This window comes from Mustelus asterias, chromosome 6 (assembly GCF_964213995.1).
Source record: "Mustelus asterias chromosome 6, sMusAst1.hap1.1, whole genome shotgun sequence".
Lineage (NCBI taxonomy): Eukaryota > Metazoa > Chordata > Chondrichthyes > Carcharhiniformes > Triakidae > Mustelus > Mustelus asterias.
Window position 1 is genome coordinate 85,023,660 of NC_135806.1, and position 26,303 is coordinate 85,049,962.

General features: G+C 40.1%; 1 protein-coding gene across 4 annotated transcripts in view; it reads right to left on the reverse strand.

Annotated features, from left to right (window-relative positions):
- Nucleotides 1-26,303, reverse strand: part of apc (APC regulator of WNT signaling pathway) — a 187,815-nt gene that overhangs the window by 111,917 nt on the left and 49,595 nt on the right. For all 4 annotated transcript variants that reach the window (XM_078214663.1, XM_078214662.1, XM_078214660.1 and 1 more), the window contains exon 2: nucleotides 17,551-17,706. Coding sequence is in view for 2 of the 4 variants with exons in the window: in XM_078214660.1 (XP_078070786.1) it covers nucleotides 17,551-17,688 (138 nt within the window). In the remaining 2 variants the exon portion in view is untranslated. The remainder of the gene's footprint in view (nucleotides 1-17,550; nucleotides 17,707-26,303) is intronic.

Here is a 26,303-nt window from a genome sequence, read left to right on the forward strand (position 1 = left end):
TAGAGTATGCAAGAATGAGGTGATCCAGCCCTTCAAGATCTCTGAATTCCTTTAATTCTGACCTTTTACATACCCCTAATTTTGATGACCCCACAACTGATGGCTGAATCTTCAGCTGCCAAAGCTGGAGCTCTAGAATTCCCTCCCCAAATCTATGCTCAAAACCACTTCTAACCAAACCTTTTGCCATAATAGCTCCTTGTAAATCGGTGTCAAACTCTGTCTGTTGATGTTTCCATGAAGCCCCATAGATAGTTTTACTGTATGTTATATAAATGCAAGTTGTTGTTGGGTAGGTATGGTGACTCCAAATCCACAGAAATGTGACTGACTCTGAAACGCCCTCAGGGATGGGTAACAAATGCTGCCCCAGCCAACAACCCTTCCCACATCCCATGAACAATTTTTAAAAACCAAAAGAGAAAAATGCTGGAAAATCTCAGCAGGTCTGGCAGCATCTATAAGGAGAGCAAAGGGCTGACATTTCGAGTCCAGATAACCCTTTGTCAAAGCCAGTTGGTGTTACAGCATGTTCTCGATGCTCTCACTCTTGGCTTGGATTGAAATTTGTGTCCTGCTGAATTCCCCAAACCCTTTCATTCAGCTGAGCAAAAAGAATGCATACAACTGTGTTGGGAATGATTCGTAATATCCAGAGCCTGATTTTAGAGTAAGCAGACTTGGGCAAAAACAGAAAGGGTGAATCAGAATGCATGCTGACTAAGGGAAAAGTTGACTGAATGAAAATCCTGCTCCTGCTGGGGAATATTTCTGAGGTCATGCTAGTTAGGCTTAACGTGTGTGCAGAAGAGAAAACAAATCCAAGAGTGACCACTGGGATGGTGAGAGGGCAGACTGAAGAAGTTGTTGTTTGGAGGAGTGGGTCAAAAACAGGTTTTTCTTTGCCTATCCCATTGGTTGGTTTTACCATAACATGACCTTAGTTGAGCTGCTTATATAGTAGTGCTCCACATGACTGAAAGCTTATTGAGGATTTGGAGGGGGATACAATGCTGATTCACTCAAACGACCTGACACGAGGCTAGGCAGGCTTTAAAAATTGGTTTCTCTTTTGTTAGAACAATGCAATACAAGGCAATAAAACAGAAATTCTTAAAATTCGTGATTAGTTGACTAGATGGATGAAGGAAATGAAATTGAAAGAGAGAAATTAACTATTTGGTTACATTGAGGCTAAGAAGATTGAGCTGAACATTCTGTATTCAATTGTAACATCTTTATTTCTATGCAACTAATTTGTCTGCTCTTCAGAACTCCCTTCCAAAAACATTGTTATCTTGTTCCTTCCTTATGAAACTTAAGAACCTTTTTCTGGCTGCATTTTTGGCCTTGATGCACTTCCTGCTCCCTCCTTTGTAAAGCCCTCAAACATTATCTTACATGATTTGAACTATAAAACTGCATATGATAGGAACATATTATCGACTGAAGCATCAAGAATACTGAAGCCATTTTACAGATCTGAATTTCTGTGACATTAAGTAGCTTCTGTTCAATTCTTTAGACCCATAAAAGGCAATGCTGGAAGTAAAACCCAGTCCAAGCTGTCGCAGCTATGGAAACTTACAAGTCGATAAAACCATATTAGTTAGGATTACAGTGATTTTTTTTAAATGTAAAAAGCCTTTAATCATTTATATTAAGTTCTGAGAGTTGCATTCAATTTCAATCCTTTCATGCCTGATACAGAGGGTTGCCCCAGCATTTCAGAATGTTGAGCATTTGATTCTTAACCACAAACCTCAGGCTGTCAATCACTACAAGCAATTACAATTTTGCTTATTCTCCATAGAAAAGAGGCCGGTAGCAGGAAAGATGAGTGTGAGAAAAATGGACCAAGACCAATGCTCCTTGCTGCTAACCAGAAAGAAAGAATTTACATTTAAATAGCCTTGCACAATCTCAGGGTGCCCCACAGTGCCTTACATGCAATGAAGCACTTTTGAAATTTAGTAACCGCAGTAGGAAACACAGCAGCCAGTTTTGTGCACAGCAAGTTCTCTCAATGTGATAATAATCAGATAAATCTATTTTTGTGACATTGAGAGGGGGATAAATATTGGTCAGGACTCTGAGAAGAACTCCTCTGCTTTTCTTTGAAATAGTGCCAAAAGATCTTTAACATCCACCTTAAAAGGATGGATGCAGCCTTGGTTTAATGTCTCATTTAAATGATAGCAACACCAACAGGGTTGCACTGGAGTGTCAGCCTGTTATATATGTCACCCGGATGGAAATTAATTACATGACCTAAACATTCATGTAAGTCAGGGCATGAATGCATTACTTGCCTAACTATAACATGCCCATCTCCTAAATGTTTCATGTTGATCCATTAAGCCTCTAGAATGTGCTTGTTTCAGGAAGGGGTCAGCAGAGATCTTTCAACGTTACATTCAGATTTTCAGGTGTAGCAGGAAGCGGCAATTTTAATACCACTTTGAAAGATTTTAATCTCACTTAGAAATGCTCTCTATTGTGTGTTGCTGGCAAAATATACCACGTTAGAAATTGAAAATTAACCCAATTGCATTTTCTTAAAATGTTGTGCCTTAAGTGCATGGACGACAATGAAAGGAGTGGAAATGTTTAGTTTTAAGATTCAAAGAAATGTACTGGTGTGGCCCTGTTGTTTCCTTTGGTCCCAACTATTCTAGTGACCTATGATCTTTTATGCTCATTTTAAATTTGGGCTTATTCTGATGAGATTAGGATACTTGGACGTTACCTGACATTGATAAAATGGGTGTAGCTTCCAGTACAACTGGTAGATGGCACTCAAGGAGGAAACCTCCAGGTCACTAGGGCAATATCTATCAACAAAATGATCTTAGCTAATATAACATACAAACCAATTCAGTAATATACCGCTTCTGTTCTTTATTGCATAAATGAAAATGTATGTTCAGATATGGAGTTGTTTCTGGTAATAAAACATTTTGCTGGTTTAATAACAATCTGGCACTTGAGTGAAAATGGAAAATTTAATTGGAATTAAGAATAGTTATTGTTTGGATTTAATTTCAACATATCAAAATTTATATAGTACCTTTCAAGTCCTCTGGAATTCCCACTGCAATTCACAGCCAATGAATAACTTTTGAAGTATAGTTATTGTAATAGTTATTATAGTAACATAAACAGCATGGTAGCAAATTTGCGCACAGTAGGATTCCACAAAACAGCATTGAGATAAATAGGAAGAGGTACTTCATTTTACTGTTGTTTAAGGGACAAATATTGGCTAGGACACTCAACAGCTCCACTTATTTTTCTTCAAATAGTGTCACACATTCTTCGAACAGAGGGCAGACATGTCTCAGTTTAACATCTGATCCATAATATCAGATCTCTGACAATGCAGAACTCCCTCAGACCTGCACTTCGGTGTCAGCCTTGAACATGTGCTTCAATTCTCAGGCTGGAACTTGAACACAACTGTGTGTCTCAGAAGGAAGACTGCTACCATTGAACAAAGGCTGAGACATAATGTATGATATTCAGCACAGGCAAGCTATTAATAAAATAAATCCATTGAACATAAAATATGTTTTATTTTTCAAATTAACAGAATAAAATTAAATACGCTCAAACCAAAAACAACTTGCATTTATGCCTTAACATAGGAAAGCATCCCAAGGAGCTTCATTGAAGTATAATCAGAAAAAAATGCACATTGTAGCACACATTTGATCCAATTTAGTTAAGATTAAGGCTGTAACGGAATGATTCCTCAGAATACAATTACTGTAATTGATATTACTTAAATTAAATTTTGTATCATGTGAAAGAAACAACATTGCTGAGTTATCAACATAATTTATAACAGACGTCAAACAATAATCAACATCAGATGCAATGACGTACTATGAATAATGCACTATGTTATATTGCATGCCACACCTTATGTATTAAGTGCCTGAAAGCATATGTAAAAATGGCTACCAATCACAAGTTTCTAACGTAACAATATTAAAACTTTGCTGCATGCAGACATAAACCTGACTGCCACCTTCTTATGCATCTTTCAACTAAAAATAAAGATCCATTTTGCAAAGGAAGAAATCAGAAAAATAATTTTCACATCGACAGTCCCGATCACATGTATAGTTGCCACACATTTTATAGAATTTCCCAACATATAAACATGAAAATTGTTATAACATGAGTATTTAAGGAAGGTGATTAAATGAGCATATTATTCCCACTTAGGAATTTACAGATGTTCTTAGGAACACATGCAAATACTTAGGGAGTTATGAGTTTTGATAAATGGAGCATAAAACGTGTGCTCATACAATAAAAAGCAGGAAAATATTTTTATAGTCGTGTTCTATCCGAGAACAACTGCCTAAAAATGGATTGTTTCTAAATAAAGCATCTGTTCCAGAATGATACAGATCATACTATCCTAAAAAAAAATCAAGAACAAGAAAAGGAGGAAAGCTGTTTGTATACATGCACATTTTTCCGGTGTTGAGTGACTGCCAGTAAATTAGCAAAAATGGCTGGGAAACCTTTTCAGCAAGTTTACTTCCACTTCACTGCTTTAGCCTAGAGGACAACAGCTGCCACATACGCAGCGTGGGATCACACAATGTAACTCGTCAATTTATTAGGCATTCAATAAAGTAGGCCATTTAATCCAACTTTGTAATGGACATTGAAAAAGATATAATGCACTTTTGGACAAGGCAACTAAACCATTTCATACAAGGAACTTGCCATTTTTCCTCAATAAACGTTTTAAGGTCTAAAATGTCAACCTACTCTTGTTTTCCTTACAGATGCGGCCTGGCCTAGCTTGTACTTCCAGACTTTACTCTTCCTGATTTTAAAGCTTTTCAAATGAGTAAATTAGAATATTTTAATTTTAAAATAATATATTTCTATTAACAAATTACTCCTGGAGACTATAAGGAATGCAAAATGCTTTTCAAGGCAGATTTTAAAAGCTTATTTTATTTTTAATTAATTTGTGGGACATGGGCATCATTGGCGGGCCAGCATTTATTGCCCATCCCTAGTTGCTCTTGGAGGGCAGTTGAGAGTCAACCACATTGCTGTGGCTCTGGAGTCACATGTAGGCCAGATCAGGTAAAGATGGAAGATTTCCTTCCCTAAAGAACATTAGTGAACCAGATGGGTTTTTCCAACAATCGACAATGGTTTCATGTCATCAGTAGATTCTTAATTCCAGATTTATTTTGTTAAATTCATAAGACCATAAGACATAGGAGCAGAATTAGGCCACTCGGCCCATCGAGTCTGCTCCGCCATTCAATCATGGCTGATATTTCTCTTATCCCCATTCTCCTGCCTTTTCCCCATCACCCCTGATCCCCTTATTAATCAAGAACCTATCTATCTCTGTCTTAAAGACACTCAATGACCTGGCCTCCACAGCCTTCTGCGGCAAAGAGTTCCACAGATTTGCCACTCTCTGGCTGAAGAAATTCCTCCTCATCTCTGTTTTAAAGGATCATCCCTTCAGCCTGAGATTGTGCCCTCTGGTTCTAGCTTTTCCTAGTAGTGGAAACATCCTTTCCACGTCCACCCTATCCAGGCCTCGCAGTATCCTGTAAGTTTCAATAAGATCCCTCCTCATCCTTCTAAATTCCAACGAGTACAGACGCAGAGTCCTCAAAATCCACCATCTGCCGTGATGGGCTTCGAACCCGGGACCCCAGAACATTAGCTGAGTTTCTTGATTAATAGTTTAGCGATAATATGACTAGGCCATCACCTCACCACATAGCTGTATTGTTTAAACTTTAAAGACACTTTTTAAAAGAAGCTAGTCTGTAGTCTTGAAATATTGTCAGGTTGGCTAACTGTTATTTTTCCTCTGATCTTAATCCATTAGTTGTTCAAACTTGGAGTTGTAAAATTATACGGTCTTGAGGCTTGATAAGTCATATGGTTTGCAACAGTTTCTTGATGGGTGAATAGAAGCTGACCGTTTACTATAGTTGCCAAAAACAAGCAGCCATATATATATGATTAAATGAAGAGGGCGGCACGGTGGCACAGTGTTTCGCACTGCTGCCTCTCAGAACCAGGGACCCGGGTTCAATTCCGGCCTTGGGTGACTGTGTTCTCCCCATGTCTGGATGGGTTTCCTCCGGGTGCTCCGGTTTCCTCCCACATGCTAAAGATGTGCGGGCTGGGGGATTAGCAGGTTAAATACATGGGGTTACGCTAGGGCCTGGGTGGGATTGTTGTCAGTGCAGGCTCGATGGGCCAAATGGTCTTCTTCTGCACTGTAGGGATTCAATGATTCGGAGAGATTTAGAGGGCATGAGAAAGTAATTTAGAGAGAGTTGTTAAGCTATCAAATTCACTTCTGGTATTAGTGGTTGAGGCAGGTTTTTTTTAAAGGATAAGTGAATAAAAGAAAAAGCACTGAAGGGATATGGAAAAAGGGTAAGCAAACATGGTTAGATCCAATTGCTTGTTTGGAGGGTAAACAGCAACATGGGCTATGTGAACCAAAGGGCCTGTTTTCTGAATTTTTTTTACAGACACTAATCTATGTGATACTTAGTAGCTGACAGCTACAATGACTAACTACTAATGGAACATAGATATTTGTTACAAGATATGAGAAGTTTTGAAAACCTCCTGGGCATGTTCTTCATTATCCTGGGGGAGGTGGTGGCATGAAGAGAGAGCAATCAAACAGATTGTACTTTACTATATCCTACTGTTATAATGTTGTATTATCAAAACCATCGCAGATTATCTGGTCATTAATTCATCTGTATTTTGAGGGACTTTGCCATATGCAAATTAGTGACTGTGTTTTCCTATTTACAGTGGTTGCCTTTCAAAAACAACCCATTGGTTGTGAGGTGCCCCAAATTTGTGATAAGGCACGAGGTACATGCAAGTTCTTGCTTCCTTCTGGGTACAAGAGAATGCTAAATCTAAGTTGCACAAATGGTCAGCTTCTTCAGCCTTGTTTATCACTTTGTAGTTGACCACGAAAACAAGCCAGTTAATTGGGCAAAAGGGTATGGAACTGCAGTTTACAGAGAGTTGCACTGGGTTGAAAATGAGGATTGTCCAATCTTTTTTAGCTGATATTTTAAAATGGATTTATATTTTAGTTAATCACTGCCACATGATTTTGTAGAGAGTTGCAGATCCTAAACCTTCCCTGTCCGAAAGTCCATGTTTGTTGAGCTGATTTACAGCAGGCAGCTTTGTGCCCAGTTCCTCTTTCAACTTGTGCTGCTTCTGGCTTACACAATAGTTGTTTACAGCCACATGATAGTGAATTTTGATTTTAAAAAAAGCTTTTGAGCATTCTGGATATTTTGTTCCTCTTAAAGATTTGGTTTTGGACTATTCTGTAACTCTTATGAAAAAATACCTTGACCAAAAACTAGTGCAATTAAATCCGAAACAATAGCCATGAAAGGGGATAGAATCAGTAACAATGTGACAGCACTTGTAGCAAGGATTATAAACAGTAGTTTTAGTTTACCCACTGTTTCACTGGAGGAGATTGTAGCATATCCAAAATTGGTCACTGGGAATGCATCTTTCCACAGCGAGATGAAGCTGCATACTGTTAATAAAAACATGGGAACTGGCATCATGTCTGCAAATAATATCACTATGAAAAACATTAAATAAGGAATAGGAGATCATCAAGGACAGATCCTGGGGAGAAATCTGGAATCAACAATACAGGAGAAACAGTTGTTGGAGATTCTCTTGTTACAATTCATAGAATCATAGAAACCCTACAGTGCAGAAGGAGGCCATTCGGCCCATCGAGTCCGCACCGACTACAATCCCACCCAGGCCCCACCCCCACACATCCACCCGCTAACCCCTCTAACCTACGCATCTCAGGACACCAAGGGACAATCTCTAACCTGGCCAATCAACCTAACCCGCACATCTTTGGATGGTTAAGAATGGCACTCTGAGGATAGTTGAGGGTTTTTACAAGAATGTTCTTCCCGAGTCTGTGTGGGTTTCCTCCAGGTGCTCCGATTTCCTCTCAGTCCAAAGATGTGCAGGTTAGGTGGATTGGCCATGGCAAATGTGTGGGGTTATGGGATAGGGCAGGAGGGCCTGGATAAGAGACTCTGCCAGAAAGTCGGTGCAGATTCGATGGGCCAAGTGGCTTCTTTCTGCACTGCAGGGATTCTATGGATTCTAACTTTCTCTTTGCAAGTTTTCTGCTGACTAGCAAGGTGACCAGGAAGGGAAATTGGGCTGTTAGCAATTCAGAGGCAATGGGTGTCAAGAAAGCAGGAGATGGATCAGTGAGACAAATTGAGCTTGGGCAAGGTCAAGAAGTGAGAACAGAGAAAAAGAATGCTAGGGAAGGGTAAATCCCAGTTTCAAGTGACTGAAATTCATTCATGAGCTCTTTACTGGGGGGAAGTGATGGCCTAGTCGTATTATCGCAAGATTATTAATCCAGAAACTCAGCTAATGTTCTGGGGATCTGGGTTCAAATCCCACTATGGCAGATGGTAGAATCTAAATTCAATTTAAAAATCTGGAATTAAGAATCTACTGATGACCATAAAATTATTGCCAATTGTCGGAAAAACCCATCTGCTTCACTAATGTCCTTTACGGAAGGAAAGCTGCCATCCTTACCTGGTCTGGCGTACATGTGACTTCAGAGGCATTGCAATGTGGTTGACACTCAATTGTCCTCTGACAACTAGGGATGGGCAATAAATGCTGGCCAGCCAGCGATGCCCATGTCCCACGAATGAATAAAAAGTTGCAAGGAAAGTGGGGTTTAAGGAGACAGTTTGCAGTGGAGAAAATAAGTCAATGGTCTCTTTGCTCTTCATGATGCTCCCAGGATAGTGAACAGTTTGAGCAGAAGGGATTTGGAGCCCAATAGTGCTCAATGTGGTCCAATCAGATATGGCGAAGGATAGCTAAATCAGCCCTGCACAAGATATGCTCCAGCCTGTGCATCTTAGGTTTGATGGAGCAAAGAAAAGGGCATGACAGGGACTGTCGAAGCTGGCTTTATTGAGAATAAGGGCATCAATGGTGGAGGAAAGGGAATCAAAGGAATAAAAAAAATGTTAAATTGAATTGCTTCTTCAGGAATTAGTTCCGAATTGCTTTGAGAAGATGCCAATGGACTAACTTCTCAAACTGCTTAAAACTTTGTGATTATGGTGCTCCTGCAGTGATATTATGTAGGGACTTTCTTGATTCTGACTCAGTGACAATAAATTATGACATATACCCATGTCAGGATGCTGTGTAGCTTACATAGATATCTGGACAAGATTCTGCTCCCATGACAATGTTGCTTTTGTTCTCTTTGGGAATAGAGTTCATTATTGAAATATCCTTGGTCCATTACTATAATGCAAAATACAAATCATACACACTACAGTATGCAGGTGTTGAGTTGGATGAATATTTAAGTCTAGTGGGAGGGCATCAACCAAGCAAACTGGTCTGTCCTGAATGGTGCTGAGGTTTTCAAATAGCACTATAGCAGCAATCATCTAGTGACTTTTGAGAAAAACTTAAGGGCCAGGAGGTGATCTTCTCAGAGTAATTCATACCTTTTCCGGCATTTGCAACTATTTTTAAAGTATTGTTTCTCAGAAGTTAAGTGTCACTGGCAAGGACAACATTTGTTGTGTGCCCTCAATTGCCCCTTGAGAAGGTGGTGGCGAGCTGCCTTTTTGAACAGCTGCAGAACATGTGGCCTAGGTATACACCTACAATGCTGTTAAAAAGGGAGTTCCAGGATTTTGACCCAATGATAGCATGGGAATGGTGATATAGTACCAAGTCAGGATGGTGTGTGGCTGGGAGGGTAACTTGCTCCCATATGGCGTTCCCATACGTTGCTGCCCTACCGTTCCAGGTGGTAGAGGCTGCGGGTTTAGAAGTCAGTTGTAGAAGTAGGTTTGGTGAGTTGCTGTAGTGCATATTGTAGATATTACTCACAGGGTTAGTGTAAGCAGAACGATGGCCATGGAAATCAAAATCTGCTAAGGAGTGTGTAACAACTCACCTAATCAACTAGCCCTGAAAATGGATGGTGCTGGGCTCTATTCTCTCTCCACAGATACTGTCAGACCTGCTGAGGTTTTACAGCATTTTCTGTTTTTATAACAAAATGAGAAGTTGTTTACGATTCAGTCTCTTGCCATTCAAGATATGTTGAGCTTCCTCTTGATACTGGCAATTGTGGAGATGGAATAAACTTGAGATTCGTTTGCTGTTGTAGGGCTGTAGGCAGCATGTCTTGTAGCAGTTGGCCAGCTTTGCAACATCGTTGTTTAGTACTGTCTCCAGTTTAGAAAATGTCCGAGCCCGAGAGGCACAGCAGATATTTTCAACATTGATGAACTTCCGAGACAATGTTGGAGGCAGATTGTTTAGACAGAGATTGAAAAGGGTTGAGGCTAGAGCAGTTCCCTGGGGAAGCCCAGTGGACTGCTTCCTCCAGGCGCTTGCCTCATCACCCATGTGCACTCTGAATTATCCATCTCGATGGCATCAGTAACTTATGAAGGGAGAATTCATGAGATTTTGACAAGGAGACCAGAATGCTAGCATTGTATGCTGCATTGAGATCAAGAAAGTCCTCAAGTTCCTTTTGTGCGAATCTTTTCTGCACCATCTCGAATGCCTTCACATCTTTCCGAAAGCGTGGTGCACAGAGCTGAATGCAAAATTCCAGTTGGGGTCAAAGCAGTGTTTTGTACAAGTTTATTAAATTTCCTTGCTGCTGCATTTAATGTCCCTCTTGATAAAGCTCAGAATGCCATATGCTTTATCAACTGTTCTCTTAACCTGTCCTGCCACATTCAATGATTTATGCAAATATAGACTAAGGTCCTTTTGCCCCCTTTAGAATTGTACTCTTTATTTTATATTGTGTCTCTGTGTTCTTCCTAACAAAATGATTCACTTTACACCTCTGTGCATTAAGTTGAATCTGCCATTTGTCCACCCAGCTCTTTAGAAGTTCGATACTATCTTCTTCAAAATTGACAGTCTGAAAGATGTGCTGGTTAGGTGCAGTGTTAATGTAAGCCTTACTTGTGACTAATAAATAAATAATGCTTCCAAGTTTCATATCACCTGCAAATTCTGCCTTGAACACCAAGGTCTAGGTCATGAGCAGGTGCCCTACTACCAACACTTTGGGAATGTCTCTATAAACATCCTGCAATCATTAAACATTACTGATTTCCTGTCACTTGATAAATTTTGTGTCTATGATGCCACTGTCTCTTTTATTCCACTAGCTCTAATTTTGCTCACAACTCTGTTGTGCAGTACTATATCAAAAGTCTTTTGGGAGTCTATGTACCCGCATCATACCTGTTACCTCATCAAAAAATCTTAAGTTGCAGACAGTTTTCCCTCAACAAATCCATGCTGGCATTCTTTAATGTGGAGATGCCGGCATTGGACTGGAGTAAGCACAGTAAAAAGTCTCACAACACCAGGTTAAAGTCCAACAGGTTTATTTGGTAGCACAAGCCACAAGCTTTCGGAGCGCTGCCCCTTCATCAGATGAGTGGGAGTTGTGTTCACAAACAGGGCATATAAAGACACAAACTCAATTTACAAGATAATGGTTAGAATGCGAATCTTTACAGGTAATCAAGTCTTAAAGGTACAGACAATGTGCGTGGAGAGAGTGTTAAGCACAGGTTAAAGAGATGTGTATTGTCTCCAGCCAGGACAGTTAGTGAGATTTTGCAAGCCCAGGCAAGTCGTGGGGGTTACAGATAGTGTGACATGAACCCAAGATCCCAGTTGAGGCCATCCTCATGTGTGCGGAACTTGGCTATCAGTTTCTGCTCAGTGACTCTGCGTTGTCGTGTGCCATGAAGGCCGCCTTGGAGAACGCTTACCCGAAGATCAGAGGCTGAATGCCCGTGACTGCTGAAGTGTTCCCCAACAGGAAGAGAACACTGCCCTGGCTGGAGACAATACACATCTCTTTAACCTGTGCTTAACCCTCTCTCCACTCACATTGTCTGTACCTTTAAGACTTGATTACCTGTAAAGACTCACATTCTAACCATTATCTTGTAAATTGAGTTTGTGTCTTTATATGCCCTGTTTGTGAATACAACTCCCACTCACCTGATGAAGGGGCAGTGCTCCAAAAGCTTGGGGCTTGTGCTACCAAATAAACCTGTTGCACTTTAACCTGGTGTTGTGAGACTTCTTACGGCATTCTTTAACCCACATTTGCCCAAGTAACTCTTAATTTTGTCCCAAATTAATGGACTTAATGGACCTCTCAAACCATGTGCTTAAACTGAATGGCTTGTAGTTGCTGGGCTTTTATTTATATCCTTCATTGAACACATTGATCAATGCCAGGGCTGAAAGGGCTGTTGTACGAGGAACGGTTGGATAGCTTGGACTTGTACTCGCTGGAGTTCAGAAGAATTGGGGGGGGGGGGGGAGATCTGATCAAGGTATATGAAATATTAAAGAGGATTGATGAGGTGGATGTTGAATAGATATTCCCCCTTGTGGGACAGTCTAGAACGAGAGGTCATAGACAGAGGGTGAGAAAAGGTAAGTTCAAAACTGAGGAGGAGGAGAAATTACTACTCAGGTGGTTGTGAATCTGTGGAACCTCACTGATGTGGAGATGCCGGCGTTGGACTGGGGTGAACACAGTAAGAAGTCTCACAACACCAGGTTAAAGTCCAACAGGTTTATTTGGTAGCAAATACCATAAGCTTTCGGAGCGCTGCTCCTTCGTCAGATGGAGTGGAAATGTGCTTTCAAACAGTGCACAGCGACACAACATCAAGTTACAGAATACTGATTAGAATGCGAATCCCTAAAGCCAGCCAGGTCTTAAAGGTACAGACAATGTGGGTGGAGGGAGCATTAAACACAGGTTAAAGAGATGTGTATTGTCTCCAGACAGAACAGCTAGTGAGATTCTGCAAGCCCAGGAGGCAAGCTGTGGGGGTTACTGATAATGTGACATAAATCCAACATCCCGGTTTAGGCCGTCCTCATGTGTGCGGAACTTGGCTATCAGTTTCTGCTCAGCGACTCTGCGCTGTCCCAGAGTGCAGTCGAGGCAGAATCAATCAATAGATTCAAGAAATAAATAAATATGTTTCTGATGAAAAGCAGGATAAAAGGCTTTGAGGAGCAGGCAGGGAAGTGGAGTTCAGATCAGGATTAGGTGGCACTAAGGCACAATAGTTAGCACTGCTGCCTCTCAGCACCAGGGACTCAGGTTCAATTCCCAGCTAAGGTCCCTGTCTGTATGGAGTCTGCACGTTCTCCCCGTGTCTACGTGGGTTTTCCGGTTTCCTCCCACGGTCCGAAAGATGTGCTAGTCAGGTGTATTGGCCACGCTAAATTCTCTCTGTGTACTCAAATAGCTGCTGGAGTGTGGCAACTAGGGGATTTTCACAGTACTTCGTTGTAGTGTTAATGCAAGCTTATTTGTGACAGTAATAAATAAACTTTTAAAAAATCAGTCACACTGTTGTAAAATGGCAAAGTGGGCTTGAAGGGCTAGTCCTGCTCCGAATTCCTATGTTCTTATGTTCCTAACACTTGCAATTTGCCAGTCCTCTGGAACCACACCTCCAAGTCAAAGGAAGATTGGAAAATTACAGGCAGTGCCTCTGCAGTTTCCATCCTCATTTTCCACAGTACCCTTGGATGCACCTCATCCAGTCCTGGTCCTTAATCAACTTTGAGTACATACAGCCTATCCAATATCCCCTCCTTGCTAATTTTAAATACTTCAAGTGTCTGAATTACCACCTTTCACCATCACCTGCGCAGCAGCACTTTTCTTGGTAAAGGCTATGATTCTACAAAGTATGCATTTATACCTCAGCCATGCCCCTGCCTCCATTTGAAAATCTTCTTGTGGGTCCACAATCGACTCCATGCCTCCTTTTACTATTTTTCTGCCAATAGAAGACTTTTGGATTCCATTTTACATTAACTGCCAGTCTCTTTTCATGCTCTCTCTTTTGTTATAAAAATAGAAAATGCTGGACAAACTCAGCAGGTCTGGCTGCATCTGTGGAGAGAGAAACTGTATGACTCTTCTCTTTGTTACTTGAATTTTCAATTTTCTTCTCAATCTTCTAAATTCAGTTGGTTTTTGGTTTTATTATACACTTGACATCTGTTGTAAGTACACTTGTTCTTCTTCATCTTAGAAATTTACCTTCCTTATAAAATATACACTGACATAAGAAAGGGATTCTTTTACTGAACTGTTTAACCCACACCCCTCTATCTGGGTCCATATGCATGTTTATCTTTGTGGGAAGCCAGTGGCCAGAATGCACAATTTGCAGGTACTTAATGAGTTTTCAATAAAACAAAAATCCCACAAACTTTATTTAATAAGCAGCAGATTATATGGTAACTAAAGAAGAGGAACCACTTTTATCCTTTTTAAAAGTGGAAGATAAAAATAAACTTTAATTATAATTGAGACTGAGAAAAGTTGTTCTGAAAAATTTTTAAATGATGAATTTAATAGTCTTTCTTCAAATGCAACATCTAAATTCATCTCTATTTATCTTGCCCAACAACATTATTTTTCAGAAAGCACCAACGTTCTTATTTCTCTTGCTGCAATGCTCCATCTCATCCTCAGCAAGCTCCCTGCTGGAGTGGAGCTAAACTACAGAACAAATGGGAATCTGTTCATCCTCCGCCATCTGCAGGCCAGATTCAAGGATGTTATTGGACTACAATATACAGACAATGCTTGCGTCTGCGCTCACGTGAGGCTGAGCTCCAAGCCAGCTTCTTTCACCAAGGCATACAAGAGCATGGGCCTTGCACTAAACATCCCAAAGACAAAGATCCTCTGTCAAACTGTCCTGCCACATAGCACTCTAAACATCCACCCAACCCACTGCCAGTCATAAAAATCTACATCGAGTCCTTGGACAAAGTGGACCACTTTCCATACCTTGGGAGCTTACTGTCAATAAATGCAGGCATTGATGACAAGGTTTAACAGCGCCTTAAGTGTGCCAGCGCAGCAATATATTTTCAGAATTTTCAAACTCAGATTAAATGAAAGTACTGTCACATCACTAACATATTATCTCATAACTATTTTTATCCATATCACAACACTACCCACAAGGAACATTTATAATAGAATATATATTTATTTTAACAGTCAACACAAAAGCCTGATTTTATAAAATCAAAAGTACATAAATAAAAACACAATGTTATAGTACAGGCTTGTCCAACAGGCAGAACATGGGCCAGAATCAGGTCCATGACTCCTCTCAATCTGGCCTGCCAAACAATGTTGGACAGACAACATGAGCCTAACAACAACAAATGCAGGAAAAAAACCAGCCACTGACTGGTTTAACAGCAACTAGTGGGATGGCATGTTCCAGGGCCCAGAGGAAAGGTGATGGGTGTAGATCTGGGGAGAAGTGTGCGCTATTGAGCTGAGAAGCGAGGGGTGAGGACCCACAGGCCTGTAGGTGCAGTAATGCAGACACACACACTCACAGAAACTCTCACACATGCTCATTAGCCCCTTCATTGAGAAAAAAATTGAAATATGGCCCCACATAATTGGAGTGGACAAGTCTCCTACAGTAGATTAATAACTGTTAACCTGACAACTTCTAGTCAACAACTATCATACTGTTCACTTCTTCCTAAATGGTTTCCAAGCAGTTTTGTATAAAACCAAAACAAATGAAGCCATAAATTTGGATAGGATTTTAAGGAAATTGTTACCAATAGAAAGAAAAGCACGGGCAAAATAATTAACAATACCACTATAATCAACTATTCCATCCATCATGCATTTCAGAAAACTGGCCTTTGCACAAATACAAGCAGTGAGAATTGCACCCAAAAGAAGTGATTAACTGTTCATTACTGAATTTGTTACTGAAAGCTTTCTTATTATTGAGGATCAACTTCTTCGGGATTTAGGACACATTCTTAAAGAGTGATCTAAAATATTAGTCAACCAATCTAGAATAAGGTTTAAGAGCCAAACACATTAGGACATTGCAGAAATCATTTTTCAAGACATCAAAAGCATGATTTAAGGTTCCAGCTACAGTGGAAGTGATGCAAGGCTAGAGATGGGCATTGTTACAGAAGTAGAAGTAAATAGTTTTGGTGGTGGTCATGAAACACATTTGAAACTCAGTTCAATCACTTCTGTCTTCCCAATATTCAAATTGGAGAAATGCTGGCTTCATCTTGGACCAACTGCCAGATAACAGAATAAATTCCTTTTGCAAATTAACATCTCTGATATACAAAAATTACTGATGATTTTCCTCATTCTCCCTGTGAGAAAGTCCCTATCTCCTTACACTCTGATTTATGCCTGTTTCTACTTTATTGGGCTTCAATAAACCCATTATTAGATGCTGATCTGACTCTTGTACAGTGGCACAAAATGTCCTGGAGACCTTCTGAGACTTATTACAGCATGTTATGTTTAACACATTATGGAATATAACTTTACAAATTTAAGTGTAACATTTATGGTGTTTTGTGGAAGTAGATATTCTCATCCTGGCTTTAATACCTTCAATAATCTATGAACTGGGAATATAGCTATGAGCACTTGTGTAAGCTCACGTGTGCAGAATCCTCCTTGTAGACAGTATAAGTATCCAACACCAAGATAATTTTTGAAGAGGGCAAAATTATTGTAAATTAATTCAACGCAACAAAGTGCAAGATATAAACAGAAGGGAAAATATTTCAACTTATGGCATTGTACTAACTAGGGGCTATGCAAGTCAAGGAAGTGGATCTAAGAAGGGCTAAGAGGTTGACTTTCAACTAACTTTGAGTTGAGAAAAGGTTGGGAATCCTTCAAGCTTGAGAAGAGATGCAAGAGTGGAGTTTTGCAGAAGGATAAAGGTGATCAACAAAAAATAAATTAACCTCAGAACAATTTCAAATTATATGACTTTAAGACACGAGGTACATGCACAAACTGGAAAATACAACATCATGACTGTTGCTGTCACACAAAGATGACTGATGGGTGAAAATATTTCACGAGGAGAAATGAAGGCAAAATTCTAGAACGCTTCAAAGGGTAGTTTGGCCATGGCAATAGCAAGGCTGTGAATTTCTATATTAGAAGAAACAATTGCCACTTTTAGTTAACCGTAATACTAAGCTGGCATTATGAAAACACCCATCAGCCTCAAAAAATATGACAGGCTGCCGTCAGTGCAGCACATGCAAAACTGCCAGGTACATATCTCGCATATGCATTCCCCTACAAAGCCATTTTTTGATCACCGTGTGCCTATTTTTAATTGTCAGCTTATCTCAAAGTGAGGTCCTCTTAAATAGCATTATAATATTTTTGATAGAAGGAAAAAATTGCACAAAACTCAACCACATCAAAATTTGCAAAGTCTAAGACAACCTACTCATATGTCACAAGCCTAATACAAAACATACTGTCAAAGAAAGTCTGCCCAAGGTGTAAGATGGTCTTCAGTTTTACACAAAACTGAAATGTACCTTCATGTTGAATGCCTCTGTCTCTAGCTGTGTTAGATGGCTTGAGTTGTCCTCCAATTCCTGTCGCAGATTTGAATTCTCCATTTTAAGTGCCTCTACCTGCTTCAGGAGCTGATCATATGAAGCTGATGCAGCCATCCTGAACGAGACACTGACCTGTTTAAAAAATACAAATATATTAGCAACACTTCTTTCTTTGGAACATGGCTTGTTACAAAATTGACAATGAGTTTATAGTGTGCACATTTCAGATTCCAAGATTGTAAATTATTGACAGCATTTGACATATAATGATCACACATTTAGTTTTTAGCTTAATTTCTTCCTGTTGGTTTCCCTTAAATAGTAATTTAGCTTTTGATATCAATATTTAAATCACACCTCACATAATTGCACTGAAGACACGATTAGAAAGTCCCAAGTTTATTGTTACTTTTACAAAGTAGAATTCTGCCTCTCCATGAGTATTATGTATCTTTTTACACTGCCTCTGGGAAGCGACAGGAACTTAAGAAAAGGAGGAACAAAGCAGCATTGGCCCATCAAGCCCATACTTATCATAGAAGATGGGCAATAGAAACATAGAAAATAGGCGCAGGAGTAGGTTATTCATTTCCTCAAGCTTGATCCACCATCCAATATGATCATGGCTCATCCTCTATCTCAATGCCATACACCCACACTCGCCCCATACCCCTCGACACCATTAAAGTCTAGAAATTTACCTATTTCCATCTTAAATATATTCAGTGACTTGGCCTCCACGGCCTTCAGTGTAGAAAATTCTAACATTGGTTCTCGCATATGCATTCCCCTACAAAGCCATTTTTTGATCACCGTATGCCTATTTTTAATTGTCAGCTTATCTCAAAGTGAGGTCCTCTTAAATAGCATTATAATATTTTTGATAGAAGGAAAAAATTGCACAAAACTCAACCACTCTGTTCACTCTCCACAAATGCTGTCAGACTTGCTGAGATTTTCCAGCATTTTCTGTTTCAGATTCCAACATCCACAGTATTTTACTTTTACTTGGATATAGACCTTCCTGCTGGTAAGTACAGATAATAAGTAACAGTTCATTCCACAGTGTGTTATTACACGGTCACAGTGCAGCTTCCTACATTGTCATTCCTGGTATGGTTATTGAATATTTTCCAAAATTTAATTCCCATTTCTGGGCACACTTTGGCATTGACATAATCCATAACTCCCTGCCAAGATTGCTGACTGACATTTCAGCTGACCTGATGGATTGAAGGATAGAACAGGACAACCCTCCTCTGCTGCACTTGCTGCAGCAAATTTATTTTGTCTCCTTCATAAAACTGTTGCTGCAACCGCTAATCAACATGCATTTGGAATGAAAAGGAGTAAGGGAAGGCAATATTGACTAAATGGCACTGTCCACAGATTGTGGCACAGAAGGTGGCAGGACATATTGAAAGAGTAAAAGTAAAATACTGCAAATGCTGGAAATAGGAAATAAAAATCTGAAATGAAAACAAGTGTTGGAAATACACAGTAGGTCCGGCAGTATATGTGGAGGCAGAAATAGAGGTGTGAAGAGGAGTCACATTTGTCTTGAAACACTAATGCGGTTTCTATCTCCATTGATGCTGCCAGACTTGAGTGTTTCCAGCAATTTCTGTCTATTACATTGACAGAGTAGTTAGCAAAGTTACTCTATTTCACAGAAGGGCATTGTTTTTCCAAGACTCCACATAATATGATAATCTTTGACATTTTTCATTGACATTATATAACGACCCCTTAACCACATTTGTTGAGGTACAGTTAGATTCTGTATGAGAAGAGAAAACTCACAGGCTGTTAAAAGTACAAAAACATAGTACACGGAATCTAAACTTTCCCAAGTGGATGTGCAGCATGACATGTACCTAGAAACTTTCAAAATAATAGAATACAAGTCAGAGGAAGTAATCATTAAATCATTTTCACATGGACACTGTACTCAAGAAAGGAGGAAACTCAAATGTCTTCTGGAAGAGAAAATTAGAATAATTCATTCAATGCCAAATTATGAACAGAAAGTGAAATAAAGAGGTAAAGATAGATGTGATTAAGAAAGATTTTTAAAAAGTTTTAGAAAACATAACGCTGTTGTTTAAATCCCCAACAGAAATTAAAATCTGAAGGAATGAGGCTTCACAATTAATTTTCAATGCCAGAGGAGTTGTTTGAAAGTACAGAGTTAGCGTTAATATTCACTTGCACTTAAATGGTCAAACCCCAATTTTTTCTGCTTAATGTAATGGTTATCCATTACTCAAGTACCCCAACTTGATGTGTTGCATGTATTTGAATGTTGAGTCTCGGTGAGGTACAGTTATAGTGCAGCTTCTGCAGGAGCAGGGCAACTTGAACAACAATCCCTGACGTGAGGATACTGGAAGCTACTGTTCAACTTGCTTCTGTTTTTAACCTCAAAATCCAAAGTATTATATTTAAGAATTAAAAACTTACTCAGTTTGTGTGCACCATATTTTGCAAATAAAATTCAGAATTTCAAATCTTTTAATATTTATAACACACATAATCAGAAGCTTAGAGTTGGACTTGAGTGTTTCTACAAAAGACCAAGATTATTCGACCAACCTTAGATAATTTCCACTTTGCATACTTCGCATGCCTAACAGATAATCAATAACTATTGTTCTGTATCAAAATCATATTTGAGTAATTCCTATAGATTTCCAATTCCTATGTATTTTAAACTTTGTACATTAACTTTAATGGAGCAACTGAGGTGAAATACATTGGGATTAATGAGCTTCAAATTAATAAGGATTTGACTCTTGTATCATCTGAGACTATCCGGATTTACATCAGGTATTGCTTTGACTCCAATACAATTACAAAAGGAAAAACAGCCCAAGGACGATAAAATTTATAGAACTTTGCAGCTTCATGTGCCCATGTGAAGCTAGAAATGATCTTGAAGGTTTGGTCTCTCACAGAATTTGTTACATAATATATCCTTGATTGATGGAATGGTCCTCTTCTAGATGGTTATGGAGAGTGAGTGCCCAGCGAAGGGAAATATGTACATGGAAATGTGGGGAAAAGAGGGCACCTGCCTCAACAACTGTATAATCAGAATCAACCTTAACAATCAACGTGATGAAAAATTGCCCAAACACTGTTTAGATTGCTAACCCTATAAAGTCACAGATGAAAATACCATCGCGAAATGTATTGCCAAACTAAAATGTCAGTTGGATAAGCAGTTCGACATGCTTAATGTGGAGAGGCACGAGGAATTTTGACCTTTATCTCAAGAGAGTTGGAATGCAAAGTTACGTCACAGTTATAGAGCGCCTTTAGTTAGATCCATCTGAAGTATTGTGTTCAATTTTGAGCACCACGTCAGGAAGGATTTAGTGACCTTCGAAGGGGAACAGTAGATTTACCAAAATATTAACAGGAATTAAGAAGCTTTTGCTTCTTTATTCTTTCATGGGATGTGAGCATCGTTGGCAAGGCCAGCATTTGTTGCCCTTCCAAATTGCTGTTGAACTGAGTGGTTTGCTGGGCCATTTCAGAGGGCAGTTACGAGTCAAACAAATCGCTCTGGGTCTGCAGTCATTTGTAGGCCAGGTGGGTAAGGATGGCAGGTTTCTGTCCCTAAAGGACATCAGTAAACCAAATATGTTTTTACAACAATCATGGTCAAGACCAACAGTAATTCTAGATTAACTGAATTTAAATTCCACCAGTTGCCATGGTGGGATTTGAACCCATGTCCCCGGAGCATTTGCCTGGGTGTCTGGATTACCAGCCCAGTGACATTATCACTACATCACCACCTTCTTGTCAAATCATGACAGCAGATTGCATACACGTGGATTGTATTCCCTTGACTTTAAAATTGAGGGGTGATCTAATTGAGGATATTTAACAAAAAGAGATGCTGTTTCCTCAAGTGGGGTAATCAAGAAAAAAGGGGCAGAACCTTAAAGTTGGAGCTGGATCATTCAGGAGCAAAATCAGGAAGCACAATTTCACACAAGATATAGACGGATGGAATTTTCTTCCCGAAAAGGCTGCAAATGTTGGGTCAATTCATATTTTCAAGACTGAGATTGACCCTTTTTTATAAAGCGACGAAATCAAGGGATATGAATCCAAGGCTAATAAATGTAGTTTTTTATTCATTTGTGGGGGACGGGCGTCGCTGGCCGGCCAGTATTTATTGCCCATCCCTAGTTGCCCGAGGGCAGTTGAGAGTCAAACACCTTGCTGTGGCTCTGGAGTCACATTTAGACCAGAGCACATTTCCTTCCCTAAGGAACATTATAGTGAACTAGGTGGGTTTTTCTGACAATTAACAATGGTTTCATGGTCATCAGTAGATTCTTAATTCCAGATATTTTATTTGAATTCAAATTCCATCACCTGCCAGGGTAGGATTTGAACCCAGGTCCCCAGAGCATTAGCTGAGTTTCTGGATTACTAGTCTAGTGATAATACCACTCGGCCATCGTCTCCCCTCAGTTGAGCTGCAGATCAGCCATGATCTAACTAAATGGTGAAACCAGCTCCAACATTATATTTCTCATCCTATTTTATATCTTATACATTTAACCTCATCTATATTCCCATGATGATTGAAAAGTCGATTGCTATCAAATCCTCTCCCATCAAAATTTAAACACCTATTTCAAATCAACCTACATTCACCTCTGATTTAAACAAGACAGCTCCAATTAAAGTTTTTCATTTCTTTAGGTGTCAGCTACCTAATGCCATATCAGGACTTCTCACTCTTCAAGGAATTTTGAGAGTCAAACAAATCTAGGAAAAAATATACAGCACTATCACAAAAGGCAAATTAATTATAGTACATTAGCTACATTTCAGGTCTACATAGAACATAGAACATAGAACATTACAGCGCAGAACAGGCCCTTCGGCCCACGATGTTGCACCGACCAGTTAAAAAAAAAACTGTGACCCTCCAACCTAAACCAATTTCTTTTCGTCCATGAACCTATCTACGGATCTCTTAAACGCCCCCAAACTAGGCGCATTTACTACTGATGCTGGCAGGGCATTCCAATCCCTCACCACCCTCTGGGTAAAGAACCTACCCCTGACATCGGTTCTATAACTACCCCCCCTCAATTTAAAGCCATGCCCCCTCGTGCTGGATTTCTCCATCAGAGGAAAAAGGCTATCACTATCCACCCTATCTAAACCTCTAATCATCTTATATGTTTCAATAAGATCCCCTCTTAGCCGCCGCCTTTCCAGCGAAAACAATCCCAAATCCCTCAGCCTCTCCTCATAGGATCTCCCCTCCATACCAGGCAACATCCTGGTAAACCTCCTCTGCACCCTCTCCAAAGCCTCCACATCCTTCCTGTAATGTGGGGACCAGAACTGCACACAGTACTCCAAGTGCGGCCGCACCAGAGTTGTGTACAGTTGCAACATAACGCTACGACTCCTAAATTCAATCCCCCTACCAATAAACGCCAAGACACCATATGCCTTCTTAACAACCTTATCTACTTGATTCCCAACTTTCAGGGATCTATGCACACATACACCTAGATCCCTCTGCTCCTCCACACTATTCAAAGTCCTCCCGTTAGCCCTATACTCAACACATCTGTTATTCCTACCAAAGTGAATTACCTCACACTTCTCCGCATTAAACTCCATCCGCCACCTCTCGGCCCAACTTTGCAACCTGTCTAAGTCTTCCTGCAAACTACGACACCCTTCCTCACTGTCTACCACACCACCGACTTTGGTGTCATCAGCAAATTTGCTAATCCACCCAACTATACCCTCATCCAGATCATTAATAAATATTACAAACAGCAGTGGCCCCAAAACAGATCCCTGAGGTACACCACTTGTAACCGCACTCCATGATGAATATTTACTATCAACCACCACCCTCTGTTTCCTATCCGCTAGCCAATTCCTGATCCAATTTCCTAGATCACCCCCAATCCCATACATCTGCATTTTCTGCAGAAGCCTACCATGGTGAACCTTATCAAACGCCTTACTAAAATCCATATATACCACGTCCACTGCCTTGCCCCCATCCACCTCCTTGGTCACTTTCTCAAAAAACTCAATAAGGTTAGTAAGGCACGACCTACCTGCCACAAAACCATGCTGACTATCACCTATCAATTCATTACTCTCCAAATAACTATAAATCCTATCCCTTATAATTTTTTCCAACATCTTGCCGACAACAGAAGTGAGACTCATCGGTCTATAATTCCCGGGGAAGTCTCTGTTCCCCTTCTTAAACAATGGGACAACATTCGCTAACCTCCAATCTTCTGGTACTATACCAGAGGCCAACGACGACCTGAAGATCAGAGCCAGAGGCTCTGCAATCACTTCTCTTGCCTCCCAGAGAATCCTTGGATAAATCCCATCCGGACCAGGGGATTTATCTATTTTCAGACCCTCCAGAATATCCTGCACATCCTCCTTATCAACTGTAATACTGTCTATTCTACTCCCTTGCAACCCAGTGTCCTCCTCAGCTATATTCATGTCCCCTTGCGTGAACACCGAAGAGAAATATTGGTTCAATGCTTCACCAATCTCCTCCGGTTCCACACATAACTTCCCTCTGCCATCTATAACTGGCCCTAAACTTGCCCTAACCAACCTTCTGTTCTTGACATACCTATAGAACGCCTTAGGATTCTCTTTAACCCTATCCGCCAAAGTCTTCTCATGTCCCCTTTTAGCCCTTCTAAGCTCGCTCTTCAACTCCCTCTTAGCCAATCTAAAGCTTTCTAGTGCACTACCCGAGTGCTCACGTCTCATCCGAACATAAGCCTCCTTTTTCTTTTTAACCAACAAAGAAACTTTTTTGGTGCACCACGGTTCCCTAGCCCTACCAATTCCTCCTTGCCTGACAGGGACATACCTATCACAGACTCGCAGTAGCTGCTCCTTGAAAAAACTCCACATGTCGGACGTTCCCAGTCCCTGTAATCTCCTAGTCCAACCTATGTTTCCTAATTCTCTCCTAATAGCCTCTTGATTGCAAAACGGCCAACCCTTGATCCTATTCACTTCAGGACAAACAAAAATTGCACAACTATAAACATAGTTCAAGAGGGGAATAAATTTTGAAATAAATTTAGAACAATTTTAAGTGTTAATCAGACCAAGTACTTGAACATGACAGAACACTCAAAATTTAAAACAACTGCACTGCAGAAGCCAAAGGAAAATGCTGCTAAATGTATTTTTTAATTTAAGAATGGGCGGCACGGTAGCACAGTGGTTAGCACTGCTGCTTCACAGCTCCAGGGACCTGGGTTCGATTCCCGGCTTGGGTCAATGTCTGTGTGGAGTTTGCACATTATCCTCGTGTCTGCGTGGGTTTCCTCTGGGTGCTCCAGTTTCCTCCCACAGTCCAAAGATGTGCAGGTTAGGTTGATTGGCCATGCTAAAATTGCCCCTTAGTGTACTGAGATGAGTAGGTTCGCGGGATTAGCGGGTTAATATGTAGGGGTATGGGGGCAGGGCCTGGGTGGGATTGTGGTTGGTGCAGACTCGATGGGCCAAATGGCCTCTTTCTGCACTGTAGGGTTTCTATGATTTCTATGAATGATTTTACAATATCAATAATAGAACCAACATATGTGAAGAGCATCTCTTCCTTCCCTGAAAAATTAGAATACAATTACTTTACAGTTGAGTGAGAATGATATTAGTTCATAAAAAATTCACTGTCCATTTGACATACTAATAAAGTAATCTTGGCCAAACGAAGGATAGTATGAAGCTGAATATTAATGAAATAATTCTTCCTAAAAAATAAACCATCTATGCTGAATCAGTATCAAATTTTTTGAAGCATTTGGTTAGGTCCTGTACAGAAATAAGTTCTTGGGTACCCTCAAGCAATAATGCCAAAATGTTCACGACTGAACAATAACATGGTGAAAATAATAAGACTATTGTAAAAACATAAATGCAATGACTAACTAATGCAGAAAAATAAAGAATGATAAGATTGCGCAATTCACATTTGAATCAATTAAAAATCATAGATAGAATCCTAAGTGCAGAAGGAAGCCATTCAGTCCATCAGGTTTGCACCGACCACAATCCCACCCAAGCCCTATCCCCATAACCCCATGCATTTGCCCTAGCTAGTCCCCCTGACACTAAGGGGCAATTTAGTATGGCCAAACCACACATCTCGGAACTGTGGTAGGAAACCGGAGCACCCGGAGGAAACCCATGCAGACACGGGGAGAACTTGCAAACTCCACACAGTGACCCAAGCCGGGAATTGAACGCAGATCCTTGGCACTGTGTGGCAGCTGTGCTATTGAAAGCATCAATTGCTCAAATTAGTCCAAAGGACATGAAGTTAACCATACAGTATCTAAAAATACTGCATTTTCAAATGAGAAATTCCTCCATGAAGCCTTGATGTAGAACATCACCGAATCTAAAAATGATCAGGAAATGGTGCAACAGTGAACTCCAGGTTAGGTTTGGATGGATAGACAGATAGAAAGAAAAGTTCATCACATGCTTAGGACATCTTAAAGCACTTCACAACCAATAAATTATTTCTGAACTTTTTTTTACATAAACCTGTAGTCAATTTCACACAGCAAGGCTCCACAAACAATAAATGAAACAAATGGCCAGTTAATGTTATATCTTTTGAAGGAACATTAGCTAAGACACATGCAAATCACTGCTTTTCTTCAAATACAGCA